This window comes from Podarcis melisellensis (genome assembly GCF_964234715.1).
Source record: "Podarcis melisellensis genome assembly, chromosome: 1".
Lineage (NCBI taxonomy): Eukaryota > Metazoa > Chordata > Lepidosauria > Squamata > Lacertidae > Podarcis > Podarcis melisellensis.
In genome coordinates, this window is record NC_138528.1 from 112,466,254 (window position 1) to 112,491,262 (window position 25,009).

Sequence of the window (25,009 nt, forward strand, 5' to 3'; positions counted from 1 at the left end):
GAAGGGATGGTATTGACCAAGGCTGGAACTAAATCAGCCCATCGGTCAGCTTATGTTTTGAAGCTTTGGCATACGTTTCTCTGCTGAGCTGAATGGACCGAAGGCATTTTGTAGGGGAAAAGCAGATGATGATCTTCTTACCCTTTCTCCCACCCACCCACTGTCTCCCCCCCTCCAAGATCTCCTCCCCACTCCCGCCCCCATTCCCCCCCCCCCGTCGCGTATTTTTGATAGGAAATACATGCCTAGAACTGGATGGATGTGGAAGATTCTGAGGAAAAGTAATAAAGACAAGCATCACTACCACACGTCTGCCACTTCCTCCTGCAGATCGCTACTCCTGATGCTATACTCCATGATTTGGCTGCAGAAACTGTAGTCCCTAACTAAAGTTGCAATCCTAAATGCACTTACTGTTGAATTCAGTGGGAACCCTTTCTAAGTAAACATGCTTTTTGTACCACCATTCAGCAGCAACTGAGGTGATTAAGTGTGTGACGTTGTTGTTGTTAATGCCCATTTTAATTTACTTATACAGGTTATTTTAGTATCTGCCAATAAGCTTACACGATACATAGAACCATGCCAGCTGACAGAAGATTTTGGAGGGAGTCTTACCTACGATCATATGGACTGGCTGAACAAGAGGCTGGTTAGTTGCTTGGCAATTTTTTGTCTGTTCTTTTTCAGTACACTTTTTATGGGAAAGGGGTGGTTGGAAATATTAATAGCTGTGTTAGATGTGTCCTAGCGGCATCAAAATGCTGGGGCAAAAAATGAGTCACCTGATATTAAGGTTAAGGGGTGATATGATAGCCATGTTCAAATATATAAAAGGATGTCACATAGAGGAGGGAGAAAGATTGTTTTCTGCTGCTCCAGAGAAGCGGACACGGAGCAATGGATCCAAACTACAAGAAAGAAGATTCCACCTAAACATTAGGAAGAACTTCCTGACAGTAAGAGCTGTTCGACAGTGGAATTTGCTGCCAAGGAGTGTGGTGGAGTCTCCTTCTTTGGAGGTCTTTAAGCAGAGGCTTGACAACCGTATGTCAGGAGTGCTCTGATGGTGTTTCCTGCTTGGCAGGGGGTTGGACTCGATGGCCCTTGTGGTCTCTCCCAACTCTATGATTCTATGATATCACTGTGATCCAGTTCCCCACTCCTAGTATACATCAATTTCACTCTGACTTCAGGCTTGATTTTGCGATGGCAATTGCTTTGATTGCCCTAGTTGAATTGCTGTGGGTTCTGGATAGGAGGAATACATCCCTGTTGGTTCAGCAGCTTTCAATACCATCAGCTACAGTATCTTTCTGGATTGCCTGGAAAATACGAGACATTGTTTTACTGTGGTTCTGGTCCATCTAGGGGAGTTACTTTCTGAAGGTAGCAGTGTTCAATAAGCCCCATTGTACCTGTTTCCAGGAAGGTGTGACCAAAGCACAGCCACTAATGTTTTGTTTAAATCAGTATTGGACTCGTGTACAAAGAGAACTGCCTTTGTAGGGTCTTTGGGAGTTAACAATCCAGAAAGTAGCAGCAACAGTTCTTTAAGAGTGCAATATGTCCATTTTACAACGTGTTCTATGTTGTTTGTATGTGGCTTTCTAACTCACTTGTTATTAAACTGCTAGGCCTTAGAGATGATTTCCCAGTGTCAGGGTTGGAGCACTCAGACAGGCAATCCGTCTTCAAGCACGAGACTGTAAAAATCAATTGCAGTAATGGTAACTCTAAATATTTTACATAGGCATTTGAAAAGTTTACAAAAGAATCTACATCTTTACTGGATGAGCTTGCCTTAATCAACAGTGGAAATGATAAAGGAAACCAACAGGAGAAGGACAGGTAATTATTTTTCTTGTTTCTGTTAACAATTTATTAGTAATTAAATCCTTTGACCATAAACTATAGCTCACGGAAGGGACATAGGTGCTTTCAAAAGCAACATTGGAATAGGAATAGTTTGTGTAAAAGATCCCTGGTGTTTCTGGCTAGGATACTGAACTTTTTAAAAATACAAAACCAAAACACCTCTGTCATACAAAAATCCAAAACACAGCATCCTAACTTATCTTTCATGTGCAGTACCAGTCTGGAATTGTGGCTGTTTATCTCTGGCTTAAAGCTAGCCAGAAAGTAGGGTTGCTTATGTCTACGCTGCTAGGAAAGTGCTTCAGTGCAGCTGTTGACTTCTCTGCATTTGTGTTCTATTTTCTGCTCTTTCTGGTGTCCCCAAATTTGAATTTCTGTTTGTATCTACAGGTAGTATTTATCACTCCCCAGGAACCATTTGTCACTCCCCAGGAATGTATAGCTGTGGTTTCTAGTTCCTGTTATCTTCCTAGGTCTCAGTATTTCGGTCTCTGCCAGGTTATGAGATGTGTGGCAATGACACTTGCTTTTTCCATGGAGACTACTGGGGTTCCATGTGTGCAAAATATTATTTATTTCTCCTTGCATAATTGAACACACACACACCCCAGCACATCTGCTGCATCTGTTTGGGGAGTCTCCCTGACCCTCCAGGGGTGGTGTAGCGGGAGGAGATGTGGATAATCTCCTTGAATTAAGCACTAATCCTTGTGCTAATGTAGAAAATGTAGTTGAGTACTGCTACCAGTTGGGTGTGTCTTACTAGTTGTTTTTTTCAAGATTGAGAATGCCTGGGCTATTTTTATCTTGTATGAAAAGTAACTGAAAAGAAAAATAGCCTACAATGTCAAGTATGCCAACATTTCTGATACTTCGATCCCCCTTTGTCTCTTTTTCTTTTTTGACATTGCCAAATATGGTTTTGACAAAGAAAATTATGCCAGGTAAAGAAAAAAATGTGAAATTTTATTAGAATGTTTTATAAAAGTCAAGAAGCTATATACTTCTGTTCAGTGCTTGAAACTTCAGTTATCAACGTTAAGTAACCAACAGCCATTTGCCTTTCTATTTCAAGGTCTATAGATTTGAATTTCCTTCCATCTGTTGATCCTGAAACTGTTCTGCAGACAGGTATACCCACTATGGCATCGTTTTTCTTTACTGGATTTTGTGAATTGTTGTGGATATGGATAGAATATAATGCTAAAGCTTTGTTCTTGGTGTGTTAGACTTGTTCTTGGTGGAGGAGTGTTAATGAAACAGAATAATAAGTGTTATGAATATCTTCCTTATCTACTTAAAAGTACATTTCCCTCCCTCCCTCTGCTGTTCTGCTCTTCCATTTCTGGGAACCGCAGCTGTAGAGAAATATTCTGCTCTCCTTTTCTGTTGGAATTACTAATCAAGCTCTGAGAATGCCAAGAAGACAATTAACAATTTAAGTTATTTTATAAATAATCAAGTGGGAAGCATAACGGGGAGCATATACTTTGACATATGCTTACTTAAATTTTTCATTATGTATATGGAAAAAGAAAATGTAGACTTTGGGCCTACATTAGTTTCCAGTGCAGTAATTTTTTGGCTCATCCATTCCTTAGGATCTGGGTACCATTCCTCAAGGAAGTACATTTGTTTATATAGGGATTGTTTCATTTTTGCAGCATATCTGCAAATGGAGGCAGTGGGAACATTAAACGTTAGCTCTTTATTGTTGTAACTGGTGCTCAGTATCGTTTTTAAAAAAATCATATAATCTATATGCCTTGCTTTTAAATTAATGGCTTACAAGTTTAAGAAAAGTAAAGAATAAAAACAATTGTCGTTGTAACTTGGACTGCTATCTGAAATGCAGCTGTGTGAGTGCCCAGGCACCCACTGGATAATGTCTTTGACATCACTGATCAGTGTATCTTCTACCCAGTGTCTCTCCATATTACACCCTTGCTAAGCATCTCTCCGGTGCAAGGGTTACCTGCAAATTTGTGAACCATTCCATATTTTCACATACAGAAGAGTTTTTTTTATCATGCTGTTACTGTCACCCCCGAGGGAAAGTTGCATAGGATCTGAAAGTGATTTATGATAACCCATAATACAAACAACCCCCCTTTCACTTTTAGCCTACCACAAGCTATCTTCCTTTTATCTCAAGTCTTTTACACCCTAGCTCCTTTTTTTTAACCTGACTATGCCACATCTGAGGCACCATTTGAATGCTCAGTTTTCATTCTTCAACCATTCAAGGTCACGAGCTGTTATCTGAATTGCAACAACGCCGCTTTAATGGTTCAGACGGAGGGGTTTCGTGGTCTCCCATGGATGACGAACTGCTTGCTCAGCCCCAGGTTATGAAGCTGCTAGACTCGCTCAGAGAACAATATACACGGTACCAAGAAGTATGCAGGCAACGGAGCAAGCGCTCTCAGCTAGAGGAGATTCAACAGAAGGTAATGCAGGTAGGTGCCCCAAGCTCCACTTGGCTTATATCATTTATTGTTAACTGGGCATCCAATTGGCTCGGTCTAGCAGATTATCTTACTCTTCTGCATCTTCAACTTCATATGTATGAATACAGCCAGATTATAAGTATCGGTAGAGTTTCCCCAACCTCACTTAAAAACTCTGGCTGCTCAATACATTCCATTAAATAAGCGGCAATCTAGCAGTCTATTAAATAAGCGGCAGTCTAGCAGGGACTTGGGTGGCGCTGTGGGTTAAACCACAGAGCCTAGGACTTGCCTATCAGAAGGTCGGTGGTTCAAATCCCCGCTATGGGGTGAGCTCCCGTTGCTCGGTCCCTGCTCCTGCCAACCTAGAAGTTCGAAAGCATGTCAAAGTGCAAGTAGATAAATAGGTACCGCTCCGGCGGGAAGGTAAACGGTGTTTCCGTGTGCTGCTTTGTTTTACCAGAAGCGGCTTAGTCATGCTGGCCACATGACCCGGAAGCTGTACGCCGGCTCCCTCGGCCAGTAAAGCGAGATGAGCGTCGCAACCCCAGAGTCGGTCACGACTGGACCTAATGGTCAGGGGTCCCTTTACCTTTACCTAGCAGAATGCACTGAGGACTCATGCTACTAGATGTGGTCAGTAGCTTGGAATAAAGGCTTTTAGCTATCCGTTGTGTGTGTGTGCGCGCGCGCTTATACTGCCCATCAGTTTCTTTATTGAGACAGTGTCCCTCACGACACGAGACCTACAGCCTTGTCACTGTTGGTCTTCCCCACTTCCAGGTGTGACTTTGTTCTGTCATGTGACAAAGCAGATTACCTATAGCTCAGCATTTGGGCTGGTTTTGAAGCTTTCTTACATTGTTGGGATATTACAGAGCAGTCTTAATTGCGCCCACTTAACTTGTGGTGTTGTCAAAGCAGTTAATAATGCCTATCTGTTTCTGGTAGATTTTGGGTTCAACTACCAATAAAATTGAACGGAAGCAACTACAAGCTAGCAAAGCAAAGGTCGTTGGGTGGCTCTTGCTTCTTTTAAAAAGTGATTTAATATAAACAAGATAATTAGTCTATCTAGTGATTAATAGATAAATAGGGTTAGCATATCCATTGCTCAAAATCCAAAAGAACAGTTGTCATACAAGGCTCTTCCTGACTAGAATGAGTAAAAACCCATGTAATGAATTGTATGCTAGAAGGTCATGAAGGGCTGGGCTGGTGCTTTGGAAATCGGTATGTAATTGATGCTTTCAACACTTCTTCAGACAATGTCTCTGTCGAGATAATAAAGGAAATGAAATCAATTCATTTATTTCCCCAGGCCTATTATTTGAAATTGAATGTGTTTATATTTTAGATGCTATGCACATGAACCTTCACCCTTTTAAATACTGGAGAGGCAGGAAATCAAAATATTCCACTTCACAGTATTCTAGAATAATCATTTCTTTCACTTTTAAATCTCTTTTTAAGTGTTTTTTTAAAAAAACAGTCAGACATGGATATTACATAGGTATAAAAGAAACAAAATATTATTTCTGTGGTAACTTGAGCATTCGAGTCATCTGAGCAAATATGGGCTGATTGGAATGAGGTTTATAACCTAGTTTGGCAAACTGCCATCATTAATGCATTTAAATAGACTTGTTTACTGGGGCATCAACCTCAATTTGCATCATTCTGATTAGAAATTGTCATCCATTTGCTCTGCCTGTGTTACTGAAGCTGCATGGTAAATGAATTGAACTTTTGCAGGCAAAGAAATTGAGCATTCATCTACGTTTTTATTTAGAAGATATCTGCAGAAGATATCTAAATGGGGAGCCAGGAGGACGACCTTTTTTTGGGGGGGGGGAAATATTCTAAAGATCTTTGGAGCAGAAGTGATCAAAAATCATATTGTTAAGCTAGCTGCCCAGGTATATCAGAAGTATATGTCTTCTTGGTGTTAAAAGAAGAAACTGAACTAAAAGAAATAGAAACAGGACGATGCCAAGAGATGATTTGCAGTATCATTTGATAATTATTGCAGTAGGGGTTTTCTTTCTTGCTGTTTAGTAACTGTAAAATAGATAATCACTAGCTTAGACTAACTATCCACATATCAGGTGTATGGTTGAGGTGTCCTCACATGTATTTATGTGGTGCAAGCAACAAAAATGCTAGTGGTTGCCTTATTATTTTTACTATTACTGTTATTTGTACCCTGCCCATCTGATTTGGTTGCCCCAGCCACTGAGAAGCTTCCAACATAATATACAGAAACAACACAACAGAACATCACGCATTAAAAGCATCTCAGTACAGGGCTGCCTTCAGATGTCTTCTACAGGTTATATAGTTATTCATCTCTGATGGGAGGGCGTTCCACAGGGCAGGCACTGCTGCCAAGAAGGCCTTCTGCCTGGTTCTCTGTAACTTCACTTCTCACAATGAGGGAACTACCAGAAGGTCCTCTGAGATAGACTTTTGGTTTGTGTGGCAGCTTTTTGACACTTCCCCACCCCACCCCCGCTTTCTTATTAGTAGTTTCTCCCTAGTTCTGATTGTAAAACGTGTGGAAGTTTCAAAAGTACACAGTGCAGAATGCTGCTGTAGAAGTTGGCAAAGGTGAAAAGAATCAAAAGGTTTAGGCCGTATGTTCCTACCAGTAGTGGTGGGGCAGTGGCTCTTACCTAGCTTCTGATTGGTTGCTGCTCCTTACCTGGTGGTAGGTGGGCAGGAGTGTGGTTGTCATGGTGCAAACACACCCGCAGGAACACCAGATTGAATCTGCCTGTGCATTTGGGCAGTCTCAGGTGAGAACAGCCACCCCACTACACTGACAGCTGCCAGTGCCAATCCTCACAAATGCGCGGAACAGCCTTTGTCATCCATTTTCCTTTCCTTATTTAGGAGATACAGCCTGCATGTTATTAGTGTCCTAGTGTGTTTCCTCTTGAACACCTTTATCTTTTGTGTGTCCATTGGCTGGAAGCTGATAGTTCTCATTTTCTGTTGCCATACATGTAGGTTAGGCCAGAAGGATCATTATGATGGCTTATGTGGTGCAAGGTAGGAGCCATCGCTCCGATACCAATTCTGACAAATATTTATCCAGCCCCATCTGTTCTGTTTTGACACCTGCCATTTAAGGCCTCTGTTAAGCAACTTGCAAATATCCTGTAATAAAAGAGCAGCAAATAGTGTAGCATATACTGATATATATCCCTAAACACACAGTCAGGTGATGTAGTTCTGCAAGTTAGAACAATTTAGATTTCAGCAGGGGAACTAAAGAATCCACACACACCCTGGTTTTCTTAAAGAAGCCAGCTTTTCATCTTACCTACTAATACAGATATGATTTGACAAAACAGTGAATGAGCCAGATATCTTCATGCTCTGTTTCTAATGTGAGACGACATATTATTAAGGTTCACAAAGAAGACATTCTTCCCCCGAAAAAGCATTGGGAAATGTTTGATCAGCCTTGCCTGGTCTGCTAGCTTATGCACCTAAAAGGAAGTAAGGATCCCCGCTGTCTTTATTTATCTTGAGGTAGCAAGCACGTTGCCGTTAAAAGCAAACTTTATTTTGAGCAAAATCTGAATAATCATAATTTCTTTTAAAAATCAGTCTCGACCGCGTGGGTTTAATTATTTGCTGTGGTGAAAATGTTGCTGTTTTGATCAACAGGTAGTGAACTGGCTTGAAGGACCTGGCACAGAACAGCTTAGAACCCAGTGGGGGATAGGTGATTCAATTAGAGCCTCACAAGCTTTGCAGCAGAAACATGAAGAGATTGAAAGTCAACACAGTGTGAGTTTTCATTTTCCCGAGGAAGTTGCTGCATGATTGTTCTTATATATAATTCATTATGTGCAACATTTTCCAGTGACATTTTTCTAGCGAAATTTAGACAGTGATTTATGAGCTATATCAAACCGCAACAATTCTTCTGCAACAGACTGTGTTGGTGATCTTAATCATTGTTAATTAAATTCTAATGTCATGGCAGTATACTAATTTTTATTCTTTTAAAGGAGAGTGATCGTGTTTCTGATGAGATTGAAAACGCAAAAAGGAAGCATTGATTTAGGAGTAATATATGTCATCTTTTCTTTCTTTCTGGGAGCCACTTATTGTAATTACTTGAATGCTCAGTTTTAAGATCATACATAATCTCGGAGCATAGATTGTTTGATGACTGGCAAAGGCAGATTTTGTTTTTCCAGGAGTTCTAACACTGGAGTATAGAACATATTGGGGTTAATGTGAACTGAATGGAGAATTGGGGGGGGGGGGGAGACTACTCTGACCACTGTCTACATTCAGTAGACATCATGTTCTCTACTAGGAGGATGTAGGGAATGGCATTCATTCTTCAGTCAGTGTGTATCAGCTCCATATCATTGTGAATGACAGTAGCATTGCACACCCTGACCAGTAAACATGCATCATCTTGCACTGAATTATATGCATAGTGAGTGGACAGTGTGTGATATACCCTGTTAGTATCCCGCGATCTTTATATGTTGTTGTTTAGTTGTTTAGTCGTGTCCAACTCTTCGTGACCCCATGGACCAGAGCACACCAGGCACTCCTGTCTTCCACTTCCTCCCGCAGTTCGGTCAAACTCATGCTGGTAGCTTCAAGAACACTGTCCAACCATCTCGTCCTCTTTTGTTCCCTTCTCCTTGTGCCCTCTATCTTTCCCAACATCAGGGGTCTTTTCCAGGGAGTCTTCTCTTCTCATGAGTTGGCCAAAGTATTGGAGCCTCAGCTTCACGATCTGTCCTTCCAGTGAACACTCAGGGCTGATTTCCTTCAGGTTTGATCTTCTTGCAGTCCATGGGATTCTCAAGAGTCTCCTCCAGCACCATAATTCAAAAGCATCAAATCTTCGGTGATTAGCCTTCTTTATGGTCCAGCTCTCACTTCCATACATCACTACTGGGAAAACCATAGCTTTTACTATATGGACCTTTGTTGGCAAGGTGATGTCTCTGCTTCATATATCCCACATCATTTCACTGAGCAATATAAAAAGTGCCCTGCTGGTTCTGTTCATCCACATTCTCTGCAACATCCAGATCACGTGCCGGTGGTCAGTTCTGCCATTTTATTTCCTGTCTTTGGGAAAAAAGCTTACAATTTAATATTGTTAAAGGTTGGTATAAAATGTAAGCTTGTTATTCATTTACTGAAATGATTAAAAAAATATTGCAATGCAGTTAATTGCTGACCATAGCACCTCACAGTAGCTGAAGCCTTGTGGTCTGCAGCACCAGTTTCACAGTGACTAGAAAACGTTTTGCAATCTACAGCAAGTTAGGTGGTTCATTCTTATTTAGTCACCTGGCTCCTAACTTGCCTGTGGAGGTGTTCGATGAAAAGGAGGTTCATGGCCACAGACTGCAATGAAGCATCGTGAATAGTTTTGTTACTTCTGATATACTATCCCAAGTGTCTCCCATTTTTCAGCCTGTATGGCCAGCACTAATTTTTTCTAACTTAACTTATGCCTCGTTTACTCTTCTCTGGAATGAAGTGATCAGACCAGTTCCTGAAATCACAGAGCCAGTTTCTTCTCGGTACTTTGCCATAACAAAGAGAGATTCAAAGGTACCCTTGACCTTTTGAAGTATTAACATTTCATAAAGCCCAATAAATTGCTGGTAGTTTTCTTAGCCGATAATCTTCCTTCTGGCCAGAGTTTCCTCCTCTCTGCTTGTTCAGCAGCAGTCAGAGTTGCTAACCTTTTTTGACCTCAGGCCACTTACTAGCATGTGTGGTCAAGACACACAGCCCCACCACCTCAGCTGATTGTACAGATCAGATCAGGAGGGTTGGCACATCCACCCCACTCAACAAATAATCAGTATGACTAGATCGGGGTAGTTTCATCTTAATCAGAGTGCTCAGCTGAGTCTCCTACTCCTTTTTTTCCTTTGTTATTTCCCATATTGGTGAGGTCTTAAGAGGTAAAATAAAAATAAATAAAAATTTGGGGTGGGGCTGATACAGTCCTCATGCCAAGACTTTTTAATTACTCGCTTATTTATTAAATTTGAGTTGTTTCCAACTAACTCATTCCATCAGTGTAAGGATTTCTGCTTGCACAACAAAACTCTGTGCCATCCAAACGTGTTCTGGGTTTTCCCCCCAGCCACGTGCAGCAGATTTGGTGAGGGTGCAGCGCACGTGAGGGAAGGGGGAGTTCTGTTACATTTCTGCTGACAGAACAAATTGGTTGGATATGGCCACCTCATGAGAAGAGAAGACTCCCTGGAAAAGACCCTGATGTTGGGAAAGATGGAGGGCACAAGGAGAAGGGGACGACAGAGGACGAGATGGTTGGATAGTGTTCTCAAAGCTACCAACATGAGTTTGACCAAACTGCGGGAGGCAGTGGAAGACAGAAGTGCCTGGCGTGCTCTGGTCCATGGGGTCACGAAGAGTCAGACTAAACGACTAAACAACAACACTGAGGAGGACAGTACTTCATAAAATCATTTGAAATACAAAACATTAAAATAAATCACTTTCACGCACAAGCATAAAAATGCAGCAGATTAAAAGCTGAGTCTTTTCGCCTTCTGTTAATTCTTTTTCTTTGTGATGTCAGCAAACACCAAATCTTCTGCAGCCAGGAGATGTCCTAATGGAGGGGAGCATTTTTGTTTTTTGAAAAATCTACTTCCAAAAGTAGTGCACACAGTGTCCAGAGATCATGTCAGTTGTATCCAAATAATTTTGTGGTGGCCCCAGCAACCTTGATTTATCTCCATTCAGTTATTATAGCAGCCTATTCCTGTCATCCATGGGACGCGGGTGGCACTGTGGGTTAAACCACAGAGCCTAGGACTTGCTGATCGCAAGGTCGGCAGTTCGAATCCCCATGACGGGGTGGGCTCCGGTTGCTCGGTCTCCGCTCCTGCCAACCTAGCAGTTCAAAAGCACATCAAAATGCAAGTAAATAAATAGGTACCGCTCCAGCGGGAAGGTAAACGGCGTTTCCGTGCGCTGTTCTGGTTTCACCAGAAGTGGCTTAGTCATGGTGGCCACATGACCCGGAAGCTGTACGCCGGCTCCCTCGGCCAATAAAGCGAGATGAGCGCCACAACCCCAGAGTCGGTCACGACTGACCTAATGGTCAGGGGTCCCTTTACCTTTATTCCTGTCACACCTGCAACAAAGTCCCCCAGAAATGCTGGGAAACTATCTAGATCTGGAAGTCTTTGAGGAGGACCATCGTTAAGAGGTTCCCCATACCTACAGAGACCTTTACGCAGTATATATACTGAAAGTGACAAAAGTTAAAGTTACACATTAGGTCCATCTGTTATGGATTTATAATGGCGTTAGAGGACCACCAGTGGAAGTCTTTGGAACCTCATGAATTTCTAATTGTTTCAAAAGATTCCTTAGTAAATAAAGCATTATGGCAGCATCAGTCAATCTGTCTCTTGCTGCCAGATTTTGGAAATTGACACCAAGGCTGCGCAAGGCAGCAATTAGAAGTTACTGCCTTTATATACATAAAAGCTTTTTAAATAACTCAAGTGTTTCTTTAATCTGCTGTCTCATTGATTTACTAGCTAATTACTTTTTAACTGTGTTTACTAAAAAGGATTCTGACTTTATTGCAGGCAATAGTCTTACTACAGATGCCATATATTCCACTGGCACTGCTAAATAGTTTAAATATTCATTTAACACTGAGTCATTGTCTTCCCTTCCACCTTTTAAAGGCCTGAGTCATAGTCCGTTTCGAAAAGTGACATTATTGCTATTTACTGCCTAGCAATTTTCAGACAGTGATTAGGTTCAAACCATGATAGATAATGAGTGCATATATAAGACAGACTTTCCCCCCAAAAAGATTTGTCACTAGAATATGTGACTAGACAAAACAAAGTAGAAAAGTGATTAAGAACGCACACAGAAGTGGTGAAATTATACCACTCTAGTTGGAAAGGGAAGTCAAGGCACAACAGTCTCTTTGTTTGTTTGTTTGTTTGTTTGTTTTCTTGATAATACTGCATTTCCATTAAATTATTGGGGCAGGTAACAAAACAACAACAACATGAAATTATAAAAATATACAATAAAACCTAAGCTTGCCTGAAATAAAATAATTTTTAGGTTGCTCATTTAAATAAAGGATAGAGAGCTTTGGTAGGCTATTGCAGGGACAGGGCCGGCTCACACATGAGGTCAGGTCAGAAGACTGCCTCAGGCGGCAGGATCCACAGGGGCCACAGATCTCAGTATAGATCTTTATCCCTCCCTTGTTCCTGATGTAGACCTTGACTCACCCCTTCTTCCCTGGCAGGAGTGGGGCACCATTTGGTGGTTCGCTTCAGGTGCCGAGATGTCTTGGGCCAGCCCTGTGCAGGGAGGTGGGTACCCATCAACCAACTTTTCATGATCAGACCTCTGAGGAACGTCCTAAGCTAGCAGGTTCATATGGGAAGGGGTCTCAAGGTATCCTGTTCATCCATTAACAGGCTTTCAAGTTAAATTCCTAAATTGGGTGCTAGCAGCATATCTACATGTAGTATAAAGTGCAACGGGTGGGGGGGGGGTGGAAAGGTTTTCCTGGAAGCCTGTATGGCCTAATGGTTTGAGGCTATCAACCTAGAAATTCCACCTTGGGTAGAGGGTGTTGGAAGAAGAGGAGCTTTAGAAGAAGGCAACACCAAGAAGACGGATGTTCTTTTGTGTTTTTTGCATGTTCACAGATCTCATGCAGGGTAGAAGTTCAAAAGTTGTATGCGCCGTACATTCGCACTGGCGCGCAAGGGTTATTAGAGCGAAAGCATGGAGGCACTTGCCCATCTGCTTGTCTGCTTTTGTCCTGTGTATCCTGTTGCTTCTCTTGGTCCTTGGTTGCATCAGCAAGTTATCCGTGAGCTCAATGTGATCAGTGGTGCACAGTGTGCTGAACTATAGAAATGCCGTATAAATAATAAACTAGTAAGATAACTGATGTGCACTCCTGATAATACTGAAGGAAAAGAGGCTGCTGAAACTCTGTGAACCTGCAGAGGCAATGGAAAGAAAAGCTGCAGCAAGGAGGGAGGGAAGAGGGATGTGATCAAGGGAACAAGAGAAGACGATCAGTTGAATACATGTTGCTGTGTGCTAAATATTTTTATTTTTTTGAAATTTTATTATTTTCACATAACAAATTATTTCAACAATTATATCTGTGCTAAATAGATACAAGTTTGTTTTTAAAAAGCCTACTGGGCTAAAGAACAGGATATTGCAGTAGGGGACAAATTAAAGAGACCGGATAAGAGCATAAGCTTACAAAATGAATGAGAGGCTAGATTTTGGCAGGGCGGCAGGGGAAAACCCAGAAATCCTAAGATGATGAGAAAAAGAGGAGTTGCTGAAAATGGTTCCAAGGGTCCACGACTGATTTTGCTAAATGACAGAATTGCTCAGTTGAAAAAGACATGACATTTTCGACTTGATATGGACGGAGACTTGAGCAGGTCTGCTGGTTTTAATGCATTACTGTTAGACAGCAGCATATGTAAACCTGTGTAATAAGTTGGTTGAATGTGTGTGTGTGTACACGCTGTCTTAAAAGGAACATTAAAAAGCATTGCAGTTCTGATATACTTTTTGCCGTGCTGTTTTTGCAGGAGTGGTTTGCAGTGTATGTGGAACTTAATCAACAGATTGCAGCTTTGTTAAATGCCGGGGATGAAGAAGACCTTGTGGAACTGAAAGCATTACAGCAGCAGTTAAGTGATGTTTGCTATCGGCAAGCCAGTCAGCTGGAGTTCAGGCAGAATCTGTTGCAGGCAGCACTTGATTTCCATGGTGTTGCCCAAGAAGTAAGTCAGCATACATTCTTACTCACTGTACAGCCTTGCTGTGTGATGATTACTACAGATGGCCAACAGGTTTTTAGGAATGAACAAATTCCAAAATACACCAATCCGTTTCTGAGGACTTTCAGTAGCTAAAGCCTTCTGTTTTATGAGGATTTTTTTTTTAATGAATTAATGAATCTTTATTTGCATCAGCCATTGGCTATAGCAATAAAGGAACAATATGATATACAAAGAATAGAAATACAATGGTACCTCTGGTTACGTACTTAATTCGTTCTGGAGGTCCGTTCTTAACCTGAAACTGTTCTTAACCTGAAGCATCACTTTAGCTAATGGGGCCTCCTGGTGCTGCAGTGCCACCGCTGCTGCTGCATGATTTCTGTTCTTATCCTGAAGCAAAGTTCTTAACCCAAGGTAATACTTCTGGGTTAGCGGAGTCTGTAACCTGAAGCATATGTAACCTGAAGCGTCTGTAACCCGAGGTACCACTGTAAAAAAGTCAGTTATATACAGTTTTGAATCAGTAGTCAAATAGTGGATCTTATTCTGATTGCCCCAGCTAAAATTTATTGCAGTGTTGTAGAAAGATTCTGATGTGTCTATTACTTATGCAAAATTGAATTTATAGTCATTGAGGGCGCTTATTTTTATTGTTCTTGAGAAGAGGACACTGGTCATTGACTACTGTAGAATGTTGTGACCACGGTGCTTAGTGTCTGTGCTTATCTGACAGTTTAAAGCACATCCTGCTTCTCCTCCGTTTTGTAATGCCCAGAAGTGATGACTTTTATTCATCTTAAACTATTGGCCCTCTTCCACTCTGTACCTGGGGCCCTTATCGATGTCTGCACACACACACAAAAAGAGGCATATAAGGTCTTGTTGGGAGTCCACATCTTGATCATTGGAGATTGGTAGAAAGTGTGGCGGCAGCAGCATTATTGATGAAGTGTGTTTGGTGAGGAGTGTCTGCTGTTCAGGTCATCTTCCTGTGAGCTTCCCTATCTCCTAGTTTTATCTCCCTTTACAGCGTGTATGTGTGTGTGTCAGTGTCACAGCACACCCTGCCATTGCAGCAGATCCTTGGTGGAAGCATGAGAAACACAGGTTTTTGAAGTAATACGGGGTTTTTCTTGCTGTCTTTTTCAGTTGTCTCAGCAACTAGACGGGCTACTAGGGATGTTGTGTGTTGATGTCGCACCAGCAGACGGGACGTCAATTCAGCAAACTCTAAAGCTATTGGAAGAGAAACTGAAAAGTGTTGGTAAGCCCATACATTGTAGAAACCTCCAAATCTATAAAACAGTGAACAATTGGGAAAAAATAAATTTTAAAGTATACATTGCTGTTTCTCTCACGTTCGTAACTAAACATAGAGGGGGAAAACGGACCTTTCTGGCCACAATTTAGCAATTCATGCAGAAGAGATTGGGTGAGCATGGCATGCCTTTTCTCAGATGCACATCCCCCTCCCATCCCTTTCTCTGGGGGATAATTACAATTCCCTTTCTTTTAAAAAACAGCAGTGCAATGGGGGGGGGGAGCCTAATTGAATAATTGGATTTGCTTTACAGTTGTTTGGATTTTGGATGCAAACTCTTGGCTTCCTTTTGCAATTGGCTCAAATACTGTTGAGATGTAAAAGTCTTAACAGTACATTTAAATTCATTTGTATTGCAGCAAGGAAACATCATAAACAGTGTACGTGAATCCCTGACAATCCACCTGCTTCCAAGGCTTAAAACTTACAAAGCTGCTTTCGTGTATTAAATTGCATGTAGAGGGAGTCCATGTGTTGAGACTGGACATTGCAGATGGGCAGCCTCTGTGCATAGACCTCTTTACATTTTGGACCTCCATGCAGTTGGGGTTCCAGCTCTCTTGGAAGTCTGTGCATGTAAAGGTCTGTGCATTTAGGCTTCCCTCTTTCAGACACAAGTGTTCAGTGTTTGAACATTACAGTGAGGATGGAAAAAAACACACTGCATGTCTTCAGCCTGCTGCCCCTTGTGATCATATGGATCCCCTTAGCTTAATTAACAGTTATCATGTGGAGGACGCTTATGATTAAGCTGCATAATATGTCCAGACTTGGAAGATTTGTGCCAGTATTTACAAAGCTTTAAGAAGAAAACTAGGGATGTGGATGGCGCTGTGGTCTAAACCACTGAGCCTCTTGGGCTTGCTGATCAGAAAGTTGGTGGTTCGAATCCCCACGACAGGGTGAGCTCCCGTTGCTCAGTCCCAGCTCCTAGCAGTTCGAAAGCATGCCATTGCAAGTAGATAAACAGGTACTGCTGCGGCAGGAAGGTAAACGGCGTTTCCGTGTGCTGCTCTGGTTTCGGTGTTCTGTTGCGCCAGAAGTGGCTTAGTTATGCTGGCCTCATGACCTGGAAAAATTGTCTGCGGACAAACGCTGGCTCCCTTGGCCTGTAAAGCGAGATGAGTGCTGCAGCCCCAGAGTCGTCTGCGACTGGACTTAACTGCCAGGGGTCCTTTACCTTTTAAGAAGAAAACTAATATCTTTCATTTTGAAAAACACCTGTTAAACGTAAACTGAGATAATGCATACAATAGTCAAATTAAGAAAGAGGGGAAACTTCAAAATCCCTGCTGTGTGATAGCAGTTCATAAGACTGGAAGGGACACAAATAATTAACATATAAAGCTGCCTTATACTGGGTCAGACAATTGGTCACTGTCTTCCACTGTGTTTCAGTCTTTCTTAGCCCTTAGTATTTCTTTTTTAACTGGTGACACCAGGGTTTCAACCTGGGTCATTCAGCATGCAAGTTGTACGTTTTGCTAGTAAGCTGTGACCTCTCCCCATAATAAATACTAACTTTGTGACTGTAAGAAATTATACTTTAAAAAAAAAAGATCCAGTAGGAAACTTAAACACTAGCTATCTATATGTTTGCACAGTTAGGGTTGACTGGCAGCTTTTGATTGCCAAACTTGCTCATTTTGAAGTCTAGTAAGTTACGTGACATATCATTTATTGAGTGAAATCACTGCAACTAAACTTGCACATGGATGAAGAGAGAATTGGACAGAAATTAATGAGTAGAGGGAATATGTCATTTGTTCACATTTGCACCTGTTTGAGGGTGGGAAATGTACTAGTTCTATGAAACAAAGAATTTGGGTTTTTTGTACCTTAGACTTAGGTCTGCAAGGTTTGCGTGAAAAAGGTCAAAGTCTTCTTGATCAAATATCTAACCAGGCATCTTGGGCTTATGGAAAAGATGTAACCACGGAAAACAAAGAGAATGTTGATCACATCCAGGGAGTGATGGAAGACATGCAGCTCAGGAAGCAAAGGTAATAATTATGCTGCCTAGCAGCCCTGAAAAGTTCCCTCTAGCTCAGAAGTTCTCTTAACTGTGCCATTTTGTGTGAAAATTCTGTATGACTTTAAAATTGCTTTAGTTCACTTGATGCCTTTTGATAACTCAGCAACCGCAGTTGTGGTATTCTTTTTAAAGAGAACATTAAGATGTCATAATATGCCATATAGTACTGCACAAAAGACCAAAGGATCAGGCTGAAAACGAATAGAGTTAATCATGAAAGAGAATAACTTAATAATGAACAAAACCCTGATCTGCTTATATCTGAAAACTGAAAAAAATGTATTCTTTACAAGTTATGACAAAGAAAATGAACTGAAACCAGTCTTGAAAGTCCTTAGGATTTATCTATCAGATGATTATCTTGTAGTGTTTAAATATTAAATCTTTCTCCCCTGATATTAAGACTCAGAGGCTGCCGATCTCAGTCTCCATTTCCTGCTTCTCTATGAGCAAAACAGGCTCTGCTGCTGCTACTTTGTCTAAACCCCAAGAAATGTCCACTGCAAAAGCCACACAGAGATGGAGGTTGGCCCCCAGCAGAAAATTAAAAGCACAAGAAAATGTCAAACATTAAAAACTTCCCTAAACTGCCTTCAGATGTCTTCTAAAAGTCAGATAGTTGTTTATTTCCCTGACATCTGATGGGAGGGCGTTCCACATGGCGGGTGCCACTACCCCTGTCTGGTTCCCTGTAACTTGGCTTCTCGCAGCGAGGGAACTGCCAGAAGGCCCTCGGCGCTGGACCTCAGTGTCCGGGCTGAACGATGAAGGTGGAGACGCTCCTTCAGGTATACTGAGCCGAGGCCGTTTAGGGCTTTAAAGGTCAGCACCAACACTTTGAATTGTGCTTGGAAACGTACTGGGAGCCAGTGTAGCTTTTTCAGTACTCATACGTTATATGAGAATAGCAATAGCTAAAAGAAATTATATCCCTTCACAAGGCAATGGTTTAGGCTTTCCCTCCACCTGCCCTGGATTGTGTGCTATTAATTCATAATAAGTATTTAAGTGACCAGAACAGGATATGGACAATTTTTAAAAGGTCAGTTTTTTGGGGGAAATGTAGTGCTTTTGTTGGGCCAGAAACCTCGGTTAAACTAGCAGTACAAAATACAATACAATAACAGTACTTACATAGGTATATCAGGTGATACCTAATATTAGTCATACTAAGAATAGACCCATTGAAACCAGTGGACTTATTCAACTATATTATAACCCCAGACTATTGCCCATCGTGTATGAAGTTGGAGAACTATGTTGGCCAAGAAAGGATAGTGCTTATCAAAATTTTGCTGATTTTTCAAACAGTTCTTTTCATATATTTATATATTTTCATGGTATGTTGTAGTAATGTTTTTACCCAACCTTAGGGTTGCCATATGTCCAGAATTTTCCAGACATAGCCAGGATTTTCAACCATTGGAAAAATTGTCAGGGTGGAAAATCGCTAGATGTGCAGGAAAATCTGGATGAATGGCATGTTGGAAGTGTAGTTTTTGGCAAATTTCCTTAAAAATAACTCAACAAGAAGTTTGCCCCAAAAAGCTCAACTTTTTCACTTTTTGAAGTATGGCAACCCTACCCAATCTTTAGTGGCACATGAAAGAAAGAAAGAGGAATTGTTCATGTGTTGTGTCTACGACGGGAGTGATGGGTTGAGTGCTAGGCAACAGAGTTTAGCTTTCTGATGTGGTTGCTTATTATTCCGGCTTTCACAGATGTGAAGACATGGTAGATGTCAGACGATTGAAGATGCTTCAAATGGTTCAGCTCTTTAAATGTGAAGAGGATGCTGCGCAGGTGAGATTGAGCTTCATATTTATTGTGGCCAGTGTTGTTCATAGAGAGAGAGAGAGCGCCTAGTCAAACAAGTTTTGGAAATTTAATAGTTTTGGGTGTTTGGGCACCCCTGTAAAATACACTGCAGACTTCTTATTACTTATTGAGCACATCTGTGACAGATGGATTGTGTTAGTTTAAATGTTTTCTGTTTTACAGTCTGTTTCTACTCTTCCCTCTAGGCAGTAGAATGGTTAAGTGAATTACTCGATGCTCTACTGAAGACCCACACCCGCCTGGGGGACGATGCTCAAGAAACCAAAATTTTGTTGGAAAAGCATCGGAAATTTGTTGATGTAGCACAGGTATATGAAGGATTTCTTTCACTGTGTAAGCAGGCTAGGTGGGTCCCTATAGAAAGCTGCCTCTAAGCCTTCTCATTGATATTTAAAATTAGCATTTTTATTTAGACTATTTGCTGAGCTTGTTTTCTGAGTACAGTTCTGATTGCCAGAAACCTTGGCTAGATCTGACAAGATTATTCTATTGGAACATCCCCTTGGGGACAACCACAGTCCCCCCCCCCAAGTGTTTTCATGCGTCACAAAATGTACAAGATTGGTTTTGAAATGCTTGAATTCACTTCATATCTGACAAATGTCGAGTGGTTACTCCATGTACCCTCGGCAATCCTCTGCATTATTTTTTTTTTTAGAAGTTACTTCCCTGATCAGCTATTTGATTTGATAAAGGAACTAGTGTGTTCAGACAAGTAAATGATAAACAATAGGACTACTGTGTCCCAAAGCAAGGGACCAAAGGTTTTGGCATGGTTTTACTAAGCAGATGTTAATTGCTGTGCAGATCCAGAGAAGGGTGTTCCTCTTTTGTTACTCAGGCCTTTTCAGGGGGGGGGCACTCTCAGCACCTTAATGACCTTCTGGAAAGGCCCAGCAGGAAGGGGGGGGGGGAGACAGCCATGTTGTTGTTTAGTCGTTTAGGCGTGTCCGACTTCATGACCCCATGGACCAGAGCGCGCCAGGCATTCCTGTCTTCCACTGCCTCCCGCAGTTTGCTCAGACTCATGTTTGTAGCTTCGAGAACACTGTCCAACCAGCCATGGGGTCCCCTTTTCATGAAAAACAGAACGGGGACAGGAAGTGAAGATGTTTACCCTGTCACTGTGCTCCTTGACTCCTTTGTAGTTCACAGAGAACACAAAGGTGGCAGAATATGGGATCTTTGTGCTGAATATTTGAGACCTAGTCAGGGGTGCAGGCCAGAGAGTCTGGTACTTGCTGTTGTTGTGCAGGCGAGTGGATTTTTTTAAAAAACATGGTGGGCTTAGGGGAGAACGTTCTCTGTTCTCAAAGCACCTGCATGGGTTTGTGCAGCAGGCTCCATCCATAAAAGTGTGTGCATCCCCTACCTCCCAAGTCAGTTGTTCAGACCAAGCAAACAAACCCCCAAAGGGTTAGCTTTCTGTTTCCCTCACCTTTCATCGTTCAGTTGGATTTCCCAAGCAAGGCCATTGCAGTTCGTTCCTGCGTTTGGAAAAGTAGGCCGATGTGTTAATAGTCAAATGAAGTGCAAGAACGCCTTGTGACTTACATTTGAGGTATTTTGTGTCTTGCCGATGTTTCACTCTTTTGTAGTTAGATCTGTCCAAGGATTTGAGATTGAAATTTCACAACTTTCTTCTTTCTCCTTTTTATAGAGTACTTATGATTATGGAAGGCAGTTACTACAGGCTACCGTCGTTTTGTGTCAGTCTCTGCGATGCACTTCTAGGTCCTCAGGAGACACACTTCCAAAGCTGAACAGAGTCTGGAAACAATTCACCATCACTTCCGAAGAGCGAGTAACTAGGCTGGAGATGGCTGTCGCTTTCCATTCAAATGCTGAAAAAGTTAGTTGCTACCAGCTACCAACATACGAATATTGCTCTGTTGTTTTAAGTGAACTCTGGAAGCAATTTTCTTTTTCTTAATACCACTTTGTTACAGGTTTTGCAAGAATGCCCAGACCAGCCTGAATCTATAAATGACCAGGAACAATTTGATGAGATTGAAGCTGTTGGAAAATCACTTCTGGATAGATTAACAGTACCTGTTGTTTATCCTGATGGGTATGTAGCTCATCCTTAGAATATGACTTTTCTAAAATGCTTTAGTTTGCAATACAAGTCAAACAGATTTTAAATGAGGGAGACATGCAAATACTGCAGCTGAATTATTCAATTTGGAAAAAGAACAAGTAGTCAGATGCTATATAGCAAAAAGTTAAATATTTAAATAAAATTTATTTCTTTACAATGTCTTTAAAAAGGTATCTTTAATCGAGATGCGCACCCATCAATTGCTTCACAGAGTAGAATTAAATGAACGAATGCAATGTTTATTGCTCATAAATTGAAGCCGCTCCAAACAAATCACATTAGTTCGAATATGTACTATCAAAGTTTTGAGTCTGGTGTAAAAATAATGGTGGCATAACATCCATATTCATCAGTCAGGTCTGGGACCTTATCCTAAGACAATTCAGTACTGTACTAGCCAGGTGTAGTGTAAAGTAATTGTGCGTGTGTTTTTTTAATCAAATTGGTATCCACTGAGAACAAATCCCATGTGCCTTGCTTGTTTTTTCTTTGTTTTAGTACTGAACAGTACTTTGGGAGCCCGAGTGATATGGCTTCTACAGCTGAACACATTAGAGAGAAGATAAAGCTGGTTTGTTTGAAAAAACAGCAGCTGAGACAACCAGAAGTCTGTACAACAGAGAGCTAATAGTGTCCATTTGCCAGTTCCTAAGATGTCTCTACGTTACCCAGCATGTCATCTGCATTCTGCGCCTGCCATAATACATTAAAACGCATTTCTACAGCTGTTATGAAAGAATCCCGTCCTTCTTGAAGTGAAAACTTACTCTACATCTTAACAGTGTATTTCTACCAAGCCATAATTATTTAACATGCTATGAAACCATAGACTTTAAATATTATCAAAAGGAACTGAAAATATTGCACTGAACCCTTCTTTCTCTGAAGCTTTTCCCCCAACCAGTCGGCTGCTTCTTTGCCTAAGCAGCTGATGCAAGCTTTGAATGGTGCTAATAAGTACAAGTTCCGTACAGAATAGTAATTATCATTATTCTCCAGATGATGTAGTATTTTTAGGCTGTAGGCAAGCTACCTGTTGTTTAGACAGTGGTGACCCTATAGTTATAATTTGTATTACTTTTCAAATGGTCCCTTTTATTGTGCCAATATACATCCTGCCCATCAAATCTTTGAAATTCATTATAGTTGGTTTCCCCCCACCCCCTTCCAATTTGTATGGATAATGTATTGAAAGCTGTTTTGTGCTTAATAAAAACCATCTTTTTAAAATCTTACCATCTTTTATGCAAGCCTGTGTTTCCTAATGTGTAGCAGACCTTCATCTGTAGCAGTGGGAAGGGCAGCCCCTTCCTTTGCCTTCCAACTTCGGAACAAACATTCCTCCAGTCTGCTTCTCTCTTACAACGTGAAATGAATGTACAGTCTGGATCAGGGGTGGAAAAAAAACATCTTAATAAGTAAGCCTCACATTTCTTCTGTTGACTAAATTCAAAAGATCTGAGCCAAGCAGAAAAGAGAAGGGAGGCGCTTATCAGCAATATTGGTGCTCAATTTCCTCCTGCCTTCGTGAGAGGTGTGGCAGAGAATGTACATTTTTCCTATGTACAGCTCTCTGCAGAAAGGGCAGAAGATTTGAATGTTCTAAAAAGAAAAACTCAAGAGATATAAGGAAGCAAGTGAAACAGTTCAGATAATGGATGATGAGAGGGTTTGTTGGGGTGAGTTTCCCCTCCAACATGTCATTCTTTTTTCCCCACCCCCACCCCTTTCTGTACTAGTGAACATTGCAAGTACGTTCTTCTAGTTAACATGCTCTTTCCTGAATAAGCTCATGTTAAATAGGTAGTTGGTATGCAGTTTCCCAAATCGATAAATGCTACATATTGTAATAAAAGATTATTACACATAGGGAATAAGATTCAAGCTAATTATGTGTATTTGCTCTTTCAATCTGCAAAAGCCAAATAAAAAAAATATTTTATATTTATGCAGTATGGGATTTTCAGTGTTTTTTTAAAACTCGTAGAAAGGTAAGATTATAGCAGGATGCAGTTTTACATGCCCCTGTGTTTTTTTAGCTACCCTTTGTATAAGATGCTCAAATTGCTCTATCACCTTGGCTCTTAAAAGGAGCAAAGTTTTATACTAATGCTGCTGCTTTGCAAAGCAAACTTCAATTTGGGTATTAGGAATGTGGCTTGCATACGACTCCCTTCTCTGCTCCCTTCCTCTCATGTAGTCATAGTCTGTAGGGGCTGCCAAACTGGCTTGGACATGGGAATAGTATTTAGAGGCTCCTTTCCCAAGACACATGGCCTGATACGATGGGTAGCAATCTGCTCTGAGTGCTTGGGTGGGGGGTTACACAGGTGGGGGGGCGAGGAGAGTGGGCAGTTACATGCGCAAACATGAATTATTGCACTGATGAAGCTAGTTACTTAAAGCTGCACTGGATGCAACCCTTTGTTAAACAGTCTCCGTTTAGTCCAAAGTGCGCTGAATTGTACCACTGGCATTGTGGAAATTCCCTGGTAGTTTCTTGCTTCCCATATTTTCTTTTTCAAGAAAACGGGGAGGGCGCAGATCTATGTTGGAAGGTCGCAACCCTTCCCCTTAACAGCTCATGCACACAGACACACCACGTCCCTCACCTTACGCAGATGCCATTGGAGACGTCACAAGAAATTGGTCAGGTGAGCTTGCAAATGTGAATTTTCCCGCTTGTCTTGATCCTTCGTGGGAAATCAGAAACATCGCTGATGGTAGCCTGCTGAGAGAAGGCAGCTCAGGGTTACGCCTGTCAAAGCTGCCACGTCCTCATCCTCCTGTTGGCTGTGGGGGCAAAAGAGAATCTGCATCCCCAGCCTACAGGCTGTCTCATTGGTGGGAGAAAATGCTTTGTACTCCAGGAATCCTGGGCAGAAAGTTCCTGGGCAGCCGTCACAGCTTCAACATCATCTGGAGAGTCTTCTCTCATCGGGGATGTGTAGCCTCACCTGCTCCTTGGTGAGAGAGGAGTTGTGACAGAAGGATACTAAAAGGGGTTCCTTTGAGTGTTGCTAGGGCACAGAGCATATCTCCTTGGAGACTGGGCTACAGGAGTAAGCTCCAGCCTGATCTGCAAAAACAGATGTTCTACTTTCTCCTTGCCCTAGGTATGCCTTTGTAGAGGAGGGTTCTCGAGTAGGGAGAGAAGGTAAAGTTGAGCATCTTGCATATGTTCAGTGTGAATGCACTGAAAGATCCATCGTGAGTAATAGCTTTGGCCACTTGTGAAGGATTTTGAGAAGCTCATGCATCCCTAAATGTCATTAGACATTTCCTACATACTTCCAGTGAAGCTATTACCGTAGGTGCTAGAAATAGTCTTTTTTTTTTTAAAAAAAAAAGTCATATGGAATAATAGATCTGGAGCTCTGTTTAATTGCTTGCATTGGTTGGAAAGCAGAACAGGTTAGGGTATCCTGATTTTTTGTTTTCTAGAAAACCTTCATGCATATGTCCATAATCTGTAAGTGATTTCTTCTCTCTCTCTCTCTCTCTCTCTCTCTCTCTCTCTCTCTCTCTCTCTCTCTCTCTCTCTCT

The 25,009-nt window shown here is 41.5% G+C and overlaps 1 protein-coding gene across 3 annotated transcripts in view; it reads left to right on the forward strand.

Moving 5' to 3' along the window:
- SESTD1 (SEC14 and spectrin domain containing 1) overlaps positions 1-22,698 on the forward strand; it is a 57,705-nt gene extending 35,007 nt beyond the window's left edge. For 2 of the 3 annotated variants that reach the window (XM_081920848.1, XM_081920849.1), the window contains exons 7-19: positions 539-652; positions 1,754-1,851; positions 2,954-3,009; positions 4,126-4,337; positions 8,007-8,129; positions 13,973-14,167; positions 15,317-15,431; positions 17,332-17,491; positions 19,245-19,326; positions 19,548-19,670; positions 21,023-21,214; positions 21,312-21,433; positions 21,962-22,698. In XM_081920848.1, the coding sequence (XP_081776974.1) occupies positions 539-652; positions 1,754-1,851; positions 2,954-3,009; positions 4,126-4,337; positions 8,007-8,129; positions 13,973-14,167; positions 15,317-15,431; positions 17,332-17,491; positions 19,245-19,326; positions 19,548-19,670; positions 21,023-21,214; positions 21,312-21,433; positions 21,962-22,091 (1,722 nt within the window). In that variant the 3' untranslated portion in view covers positions 22,092-22,698. The remainder of the gene's footprint in view (positions 1-538; positions 653-1,753; positions 1,852-2,953; positions 3,010-4,125; positions 4,338-8,006; positions 8,130-13,972; positions 14,168-15,316; positions 15,432-17,331; positions 17,492-19,244; positions 19,327-19,547; positions 19,671-21,022; positions 21,215-21,311; positions 21,434-21,961) is intronic. The other variant, XM_081920850.1, reaches the window with a different exon arrangement.
- The last annotated feature ends 2,311 nt before the right edge of the window (positions 22,699-25,009 follow it).